Source organism: Berghia stephanieae, chromosome 2, assembly GCF_034508935.2.
Source record: "Berghia stephanieae isolate SIO BIC M18660-M18661 chromosome 2, UCSD_Bste_1.3, whole genome shotgun sequence".
NCBI lineage: Eukaryota > Metazoa > Mollusca > Gastropoda > Nudibranchia > Aeolidiidae > Berghia > Berghia stephanieae.
In genome coordinates this window covers 58,293,425-58,303,424 of record NC_088361.1, presented here as the reverse complement: position 1 = coordinate 58,303,424, position 10,000 = coordinate 58,293,425, and the positions used below count along the sequence as shown (strand labels likewise).

General features: G+C 38.0%; 1 protein-coding gene across 1 annotated transcript in view; it reads left to right on the top strand.

Annotated features, from left to right (window-relative positions):
• Positions 1-10,000, top strand: part of LOC144965226 (flavin-containing monooxygenase 5-like) — a 25,459-nt gene that overhangs the window by 12,675 nt on the left and 2,784 nt on the right. Inside the window, exons 5-10 of the mRNA XM_078900331.1 lie at positions 238-364; positions 2,959-3,129; positions 3,809-3,917; positions 5,805-5,954; positions 7,776-7,961; positions 9,293-9,426. Of these exons, the coding sequence (XP_078756457.1) occupies positions 238-364; positions 2,959-3,129; positions 3,809-3,917; positions 5,805-5,954; positions 7,776-7,961; positions 9,293-9,426 (877 nt within the window). The remainder of the gene's footprint in view (positions 1-237; positions 365-2,958; positions 3,130-3,808; positions 3,918-5,804; positions 5,955-7,775; positions 7,962-9,292; positions 9,427-10,000) is intronic.

Here is a 10,000-nt window from a genome sequence, read left to right as displayed (position 1 = left end):
CGCTCTTTTAAAACCCGTAGTCATAAGAATCTACCTACATATCCTGCTCCTGAAATATGTTGCCTACTCATTGTTAGTCCTTCGGGGGACTGGTTACACACTTCCAAGGAGCTTTGAACTAGAAGAAAGGAATATGTGACGTCACGCCCTCTGCTTCCGATTCGGGTGAAATTAATGAAAACAATAATAAAAATCTATGAGACGTATATAATATTCGTTCAATATTATATTCATCAGGGGAGATAATCCATTCCGTGGACTACAATGATGCAGTATCCAACAAAATGGTGGGCCAGAGAGTTTTGATTGTGGGCATCGGAAATTCCGCTGTAGACGTCGCTGTGGATTGCGCTACCATGCGAAGGTAACTGCCAAGATCAGGTTGAAAGAAGAAGACATTCATCGGTGGGTGTGCTCTTCCTTTTGTAAAATAGTATCACCATTCTCGTGAGTAGACTCATACTAATCTTCTCATGCATTCGGAGCGTTTGAGTCAAACGTGGCTAGTGAGTGTTGTGATATGAGCAGTCATCTGAGGGATGATGGCTAAGTTTAAAATTTAGTAATTCACACGATTAATTCCTTTTAGAATTTGATTTAGTTTAATATTATAGCCTCATTTTAAAATGGCGAGGTTTTTATTGTCAGTACCTCGGCATTACAACTACAAAGCAATATTTGAAATACAAAAGAGCAATGATGCGCTTTATATAGGTACAAAGTCAAAATAGATAATGAATTGCAATGCCTACGCTTCCATTTTGAATTAATCTCACCAATTACTGTGGCCCGGTTTTAATAACGAAATGTGCAAAAGGATCAAACAATCTGAAAACTCTCGACTCTTGCCTCTGACAACTACTAGTAAAAGCAATGGTACCTTGACTTTTATATATATCGCAATCAGCGGCGTCATTAATGAAACCGTGGGGCAGGTTAACAATCATTTTTTTAAACGATCTTTTATGGAGTGCCATATCCACTGAATCCATCTCTCACTGGGTTTTATAATCGGATGACAATGAATGAAATGGAGTTTCAACAATGGTCAACGCGATACGCGATAAAGCAAGCAGTCTGCGTCATTAGCACTTTTTATTCTAAATATTCTTTTCCAATTGATGCTATGCATTTAGGTAAAATATCTCGTCTGTCCACCAGATCAATCAACAAACAACATACCATCATACAAAAATATGTGTTACATTAAATAGATATATGTTGTCGGTTAGAGGGTGTTTAGTGGGAACTTTCTATCTAAAAGCAATAGCAAGGATCCGATTGACGGTTATGTGGTCTAGTGGTATGACACTCGCTTTCGGGATCGGAAGGTCCTGGGTTCGAGCCTCGATCGGCGCATAGTTGAGTCCTTGGAGAAGGCTCTTTACTCACATTATCTCACCGTACTCAGGTGTAAAATGATTACCTGGCCTTTAACAGAGCTGTCTCTGTCCGAAAAAATTGTAACATCGCCTAACAGGCGTCATGTCCCGTCCTACATGTTAAATGTTGCTGTTGGCCATGGATCCCTTGTAAAGCGCTTTGAGCACGTTTAGTGGATATTGCGCTAAATAAAAGCTAAAATTATTTGTTTAATTTCCGGAGACTCAATTCAATCGCATGATCCGCCAATGATACGTTAAGTACTATTGAGAGTCAGTCAGGTCAATGATGTCAGGAGGGAGAAGAGCGATATTTCAAGGAGAAATTTAAATAAGATATAAAATAGATTTCATATTGGCGGAATGCAATCTTTTAGGGATAATAAAAAATCGTTTCAGCACACGAGCAGTCCTCACCATAACGCATAATGTTTGTCCTGAGCTACACATGTGTCAAACGCATTTACCCCGTCTGAGATTTAACAAATATCGTGGATTATTAATGGGATATTGTAGGAAAGACTGTTTTGATTTCAATGCACATTAAGCTAGTATTTTGTTTGATGTTGATATGTTCCATGATAAAAATGTAATATTCATAAAAATATAAATTATAAATTCATGGTTACCATTACAACTATTCCAATATCAGTTAAAACCATTTTCAGTAATCTCTATCGTTCTATATATCAATCAATCAATCTATCTATCTATCTCTATCTATCTATCTATCTATCTATCTATCTATCTATCTATCTATCTATCTTTCATCTATCTATCAACTATCTATCTATCTATCTATATATCTATCTTTCTCCCTTATTCCCCCAAAGTTACGGTACTTTCTCTCTCTCTCTCTCTCTCTCTCTCTCTCTCTCTCTCTCTCTCTCTCTCTCTCTCCTTCCTATCTCATTCTCTCTCTCCTGCTTCTATTCTTCTCCTCTGCGCCTCTCTCCTCTCCTCTCTCTCTCTCTCTCTCTCTCTCTCTCTCTCTCTCTCTTTCTCTCTCTCTCTCTCTCTCTCTCTCTCTCTCTCTCTGTGTGTCTGATCCCGGCAATCCGGTATTATGTCGGGATGAATTAGATTAAGTAATATGGTTAAATTAAATACACCAAAGTTAGGAATGGTGTTAGGAGGGATGGGGTGTGTGTGTGTGAGGGGGGGGGGGGGGGGGGGGGGGGGCAAAATTGACTCTGCTCATTTAACCAGTTGGCTGCCGTACTCCGGAAAGAGACTGTTTAGAAATTTGGCCAGAAAGCTCGTCCTTCCAGGTCCACTGATTGAGAGTTTATTCTATGAGGGCCATTTATATCGATCGGTATATTTGAAGGACGAGCTTTCTGGTCAAATTTTTACATACGTGTCTTTCCAGAGTATGGCAGTTAACTGATTAATACATTTGTTTCAATTCAAATTTGACAAGTAAAGCTACAAATTAAATCTGAATCACCCAGTTCCTCCCGACATAATCCGTTTTGAGGCGATTGGTCACATATTTAATTCTTTTCTCTTAGTATCATGTCATGTTTCCTCCTCTAACCCCAATTCCAATTATTTGCAATCCCCTAAATGCCAGATGTCCCAGTGTTTACATCAGTTCAAGGTCTGGTGCCTGGGTGTTCCAGAACTACATCTTCGGACACCCCGCGGATTTATACATCAGCAGATTCTTCCTTGGACTTCCGCTCTCGATAAAAAATCTCCTGCTGGAGAGTATTATGCGACTCATACAAGGATGTCCTCGAAGGTATGCATAGTGGAGAACATTTGTAGATAAATACATGGATATGGCCATATTATTATGGCCACGAGGATACAATATTATGCCTTTTAGAGTGCGGCTATGTGGTCTAGTGGTATGACTCTCGCTTTCGGATCGGAAGGTCCAGGGTTCGAGACCCGCTCTGAGCGGCGCATATTTAAGTCCTTCGAAAAGGCTCTTTACTCACATTATATCAACGAATTCAGGTATTAAATGAGTAACTGCCTGTTAACAGCGTTGTCTGTCCGAAAAAAAATTGTTATATCGCCTAACAGGCTTCATATAATATTGTCTTACATGTTATGCGTTGCTGTTGGCCGGGGATTCTCTGTAAAGCGCTCAGAGCAGGTTTAGTGGATAGTGTGCTACATAAATGCTCTATTAATTTTGTTCTTACTTAATTGTGTCAGTTTTTAATTTGGAAAACCTACAGTTATAATAACCTCATCAGTCGAAACATTTTGAGCATTGCTTTTCTTAGTAATCTTGGTTATTTGGCATTCCTTCAATATCAAAGCACTTACATTAAATAACAACACTTGCCATTTTAACCACATTGTTTATCATCACTTTCCTCTATGATTCTTTGGACAGAGATCAATTCATCAATTCATTGTTGCTTTAATATATCTATTGATAATCAAAAAGTTTTCTTTCGATTTAGATGGGGTTTGAATCCAAAGATGAGAATCATGGAAACGCAACCAACAGTCTCTCCTACACTCATTCATCACATCCAACGAGACAACATCAATATTGCACCAAACATCAAGGTAAAGTGACATCAATCAATCAAATGCCAGGTCTGTTCCAGACATCAGTGATCTTGTTTCTCAAATTCTCTCTGTCATCAGGCATCTAGAAGAAATCAACATCTCATCATCATCAGCATCATATCATCATCATCATCATCATCATCATCATCATCATCATCATCATCATCATCATCGTCGTCGTCGCTGTCGTCGTCATCATCGTCATGATTATATCATCGTCATCATCGTCATGATATTCATCATCATCATCATCGTTCTGTTTTTTATTCTACAATAATCATCCCTTTAATAAATCTGTCGTTTATTCGATTGATTCATTTTGTGGAAGATTTTGACAGCGCTTTGCAATAATGTCAACATAAAAAATGTCTTCATTTTTCGTCTCCGTGTCTCGCTCTAAACAATTTGTGGTAATGGAGACAGTAAGTAGACCGGTCGCGACAACAAATTCGTGTTTTTGTTTATTTGTTAAGGTTTATCATTTCCTGTGTTATTGGATACATTTAAGCATTGTATGGAAACAGGTAAGAACTATGGAATGTGCAAATATTGTCATCGAACCTGATGTACGACCGACTGGATAGCACCCTTTAACGAATAATCTGCTAATGAGCTTACTGTCTTTGTCCAGCTGCAACATTCAGGCATATAATTTTATGAAGCAATGCGGCGGCAGTATACAGACAATATCGGAATCCCACAGATCATTGACTGTCTACATGTATGTTACATTCTTTTCAAGGGGTGAATATGGGTGATGATGTGCGGCTATATAGTCTAGTGGTATGTCACTCGCCTTCAGATCGGAAGATCCTGGGTTCGAGTCCCAAGCGGCGCATAGTTGAATCCTTGGGGGGAAAAAAAAACTCTTTATTCACATTCTCTCACCTTACTCAGGTGTAAAATTAGCAACTGGCCGTTAACAGTGATATTTCTGTCCGAAAAAATTGTAATATCGCCTAAAAGGCGCCATGTCTCGTCCTACATATGAAATGTTGCTATTGACTAGGGACCCCTTGTTAAGCGCTTTGAGCACGTTTAATGGATTTTTCGCTATAAAAAAGCTCACTTTAAAAAAAACCTCAGATGTCTAATGAAAATAAATGACAGACGTGCTGTTCTACCAGTACAGGATCATATGGAGAAAGAGGGGGTATGCCAAGTCTTCATTACTGAGGGAACGACGGTTATTTCAACAATGCATTGAGAACAAGAGGTTGTGTTGCATTCAGAACAACCAAAAATCATTTAGATCAACCATCTTGAGAGGCTTAACGGATGCCTTGAATGACAACGATTGTTTGTACAAATGTGAATTATGTGGAGGCCCACGATAGCTGATGGAGAGGTGTCAAGATGAGATGTATGTAAGAATGTTTGGAAATTCAATTCTTTTCATAATTATGATCACCCAACTCCGAGTTTTAGCTGGAATGGCTTAAACAATCCTAGGAGGAATCGATTATTTTTACCAGTGGTCTGTAGTCTACCTGTGTCATGAACTGTCAAACGGTTAAAAGAAAGAACTCTGTTCAACGAACGGGTATAAGTTAGTTAGTTTAAATAAATGAAATAAGATTCCCTTTATCCATACTCAGGGGTGATTTTTCTGTAGGGTTTATCTAAAAAAAAAAGAGACAAACCAGGCATCAGCCGCAGTGAGGTGTCGCAAAATGAGTAATAAGGGTGAGCTTCTTTCTCAAGTGAAAATCAAGATGATGGAAGTGCAATGCCTCGTCCACTCAGCCATCTCGCCCCATTGTTTTTATATAACGCATAACTTAAAATTCGAATTTCAAGACACTTATCAATTAAGCTGTGTTTGCTGTTGTTTATTATTTATCTGTTAATTTACTGTTTCTCCAATACCTTTTGTTGTATCAGAAAATTGAAGGAAGTACAGTTCATTTTACCAACGGGTCTTCTGCTGACTTCGACAAGATTATCTACTGTACTGGTTACAAAATGGATCTGCCATTTCTTCCTGATTCCGTCAAGAAAGATATTTTCATGGAGAATAAAAATGAAATACAGGTCTAAGTTTTACCATATCATTTTATACTGCATTCTACGAACTAAAGTAATTTTATTTGATCAGCACTTATTCATATCTTAGAGCATAGGATCTTTTTTTATATAAACCATCGCATTTTTAATTAAAATAAGGAGAGCCTCTTTAAGTGTTCGATGGAATTAATGTTATAGCATGCGTGTATTTTGGTTAAGAAATGGGACTGAAATCTGAGCCGATCGCTCTTCATCTGTTAGTAATGTATTTATTGCTTTTGTTGTTGGCAGTTTTGAGCCCGAAACTTTCCGTGTTTAGCATTTTGTTCTCTTTTGAATCTGTTATAGTCAATTTTTATTTATTACTTTTTTCAGTTAGTTACGTTTATTCCCATTAACTGGAATTTCTCTCGTATTTTGCCAATAAAGAGATAGATAGATAGATAGATAGATAGATAGATAGATAGATAGATAGATAGATAGAGATACATAGAGAGAGAAAGAAAGAAAGAGAGAGAGAGAGAGAGAGAGAGAGAGAGAGAGAGAGAGAGAGAGAGAGAGAGAGAGAGGACTGAAAGTTTACACACGACAGCAAGCTCAACTGGACTCAAAGTAAATAACAAGAAGACTCAAGTCATGAGAATCAACACATTAAACCAAGATCCAGTGCTTATTGATGGAAATCCTGTAGAAGATATTCATGAATTCACGTACTTGGACAGTAAACTGACAACAGATGGTGACTGCAATGCAGAAATCAAAACCAGAATCTGTAAGGCAAACCAGATATTCGCTTCCCTCCAACAAATTTGGAGAGCAACGGGATTATATTCCATCACCAAAATAAAGATTTTTAAAAGTAATGACTTGAACGTTTTGATTTATGGATCAGAATGTTGGAAGGTCACAGATAGTATCATCCAGAAACTTGAAGTATTTCAAAACAAATGTTTGCGACGAATCTTCAAGATTTTCTGGCCAAACACAATCTCAAATGAGGACCTCAGAGCGAGAGCTGAAGTGGAGTCTCTGGAGAGTCTCATTAACAGGAGAAGATGGCAATGGTTTGGGCATGTCTGTCGCAGACCTGATGAAACAAGGATAAGAAAGGCTCTGCGATGGACACCCCAATGAAAGAGGAAGCGAGGCCGCCTCAAGGAGACTTGGAGACGTACCTTAGAGAGGGACCTAAAACAGAGCGGTCTGTCCATCGAGATGGCCCCAAGAATAGCTGCTGATAGGATTAGGTGGAGATCCCTTGCATCGCCTAAAGTGCCAAAAGGCCCGGAGAGGATTGAGTGATTGAGTGAGTGAGGACGTTTATTCCCATTAACTGGAATTTCTCTCAAATCCTTACTTTGCGAATTAAGAGATAGGTAGGTAGAAGATAGATAGATATATGTGTTTAGAAAATAGGTACGAAAATTAAGAAATATGAAATTTTTGTCCCTTAAAATAGTCAAAACAACATTGGTAAATAGATCAGATTCTAAGTTGTCTATTGAGGTTTTCTATCTGGTACCAACATTTTCTATTTTTACATGATCGACATAACTAATTTCTGACAAATGAAAGACTTTTCAATTCTAAAATGCTTTGTTTATGAAAAAATGCCTTTTTCAGAATATCACGGTGACTAATCTCATTTGCCACAACATACGTTGATTTTTTTAGCAATATCCACCAATTGTGGTCAAATCGAACTTGGTCTTTTTGCGTTTCCCAATTGAGCTAACGGGACCGCCTCCCCTCCCCTCCCCCCCCCCCCCGCCCCCTTTACAGCCTACATTAAGTTCATGGTATATTTTCGAGCAATCTGTTTAATAGGGCACTGTTTCCCCATTACAGTTATACAAGAACGTTTTTTCTCCTACCATTGGTCAAAGCTTGGCTTTCATTGGCTTTGTACAACCCGCTTCATCTGGACTCATCTGCATCTCGGAAGCACAAGCAAGGTGGTTTTCTGCTTTATGTAAAGATCAAGTCAAACTACCACAGAAAGAAGAAATGGAAATGACTATTCGTTCGGAATTGGTAAGTACGCAATTAATTCTTTGATTGTGTGTGTGTGTGTGTGTGTGTGTGTGTTTGTGTGTGTGTTTGTGTTTGTGTGTGTGCGCGCGCGTATGTGTGTGTATTTGTGCCTGTGTCTGAGAGAGAGAGAGAGAGAGAGAGAGAGAGAGAGAGAGAGAGAGAGAGGTTGAGGGAAGGGTAATATGGAGGCAACAGATAAAGATATTGCGACGAGACAGTATGGAGGAGCTAAGGCAATATCTCCTGCTGACGATGCACATTAATGTGTCTTCTTCCAGAACAATTTTGCTTTAGATTTCGATCTTAAACCTTCGGTACTTGAAGTAAAAGTTTTCTGGCCAAAATAAGAAAAATTGGTCAAGTCAGAGTAAAACAGAACACGGAATAAGCTTGAGCGAAATTGGAAGAGCAGCTTAGAATAATACACTGTGGTGCTATGGACCACCAAATGATTCTTGTCAGTGAGTGTCAGGTTAACCAGTTTAAGTTCAGAATCCTCTTTTAAACTATCACAATGAAAAAGTAAAGCAGATTTGAGGTGAGAAATTGCACCAAATTCAAGTGTTATTGATGACCAATGCGTAGCATCAGAAGACTCGTCTTGTATAAACAAAGAAAACATTTTCTAAGTTTTATTCAACGCCATTTTCAAGCCCAGTTTATGTTTTTTAATAGACAGACACAAATCCGTTTTAAAAACCGTTTTCGATTAAAATATTTGAACAATCATCTGAAAACCGTATCATGCCTGATTAACCTGACTTAGAACTTATAAAAGTTGGCTTAAATTAATGCCTGAAGAAAGTGAGTTTTGTTCCTTAGACTTAAAAATGAAAGTGAATGAATAAAAATAAATAAATATAGATATAAATTACATTCCCTTTATTCATCACAGAGGGTAAATTTGTCTTTAGGGTCTTTTCTATAAAGACTGGAAAAACCCAGTCGTCAGCCGCAGTGCAACATCGCAAAATGAGGGCGATGGACTTGCTCAAGGCCACACAGCGCAGCGTGTATTTGAAATCAGTACCCTTCGGATAAGAAACGACAATACCGCAGAGCCACGCTATAAAACCTGAAATTTTCTTATTCTTATCATTGATTTGGTTTTATATTCAATTTTATTCATCTTCTTTGACACGATAGGCCACATGTGTATGAGACAGAGGTAAACAATTTGACCTCTTGAATCTCTGGCCTATAGAAGTGACTTATCACAACACATGTTCGAACGGTAATAAGTGAATTAATTTTAAACAAGATATGTTTTTCAAAATAACACGTTTATTATTTTTTTTAAATATATTATTACAACATGTATCATTTTACAGGCTGAATCCAAACAGAGATGGTATAAGTCAGGACGACACACGATTCAGAAGGATCCACTTACTTACGCAGATGAAATTTCTAGTTTTATTGGAGCCAAGCCAGACTTGTTTTCTAATCCATCTTTAATTATTCAGTAAGTTGCAGATTAAAAACTATAAACTAAACAACAAAAAAAGCTACACCCTTCTTTGGCATCTTTGATTGTCTTCGCCCAGGCATTCCATGAAGGAATCTAGAAAAGCGTCTGATGAGAACATGAATCTCGCTATGGGAAAGTAACGAAAACACCATGGCCCAATTTTATGTAAGCGGACTAGATTTGTTTACTAGTCTAGTAAATGACCTGCTAGTCTTAAGCCTAAGCGGAGTAAGTGACTAAAAAAGGGATTTTTGTGAATGTTTTCTAGTCGCTGACTATATAGGCTCTTGCCTAGAAGTGGGCTTTGAAAGGACGGTGACTAATTCGCCTATTTTGTGCAGGTAACATCACGCTCTCTATTACACGATGGCAGGTAAGATACCAGCCTTCATGTCAATTCTATATTTAGGCCAATGAAAGTTTCATTGAAACTCAAACAAATTGAACCAAAAAGCAAGCAAACAAACAAACAAATCAGAAAGTGTGTTCTGTTGATTCCCATTATTTCAGTCAGTTTCAATTCCAGCAAAATTACTGTTGTCTCCACAATACCTTCTTATCGTTCTTT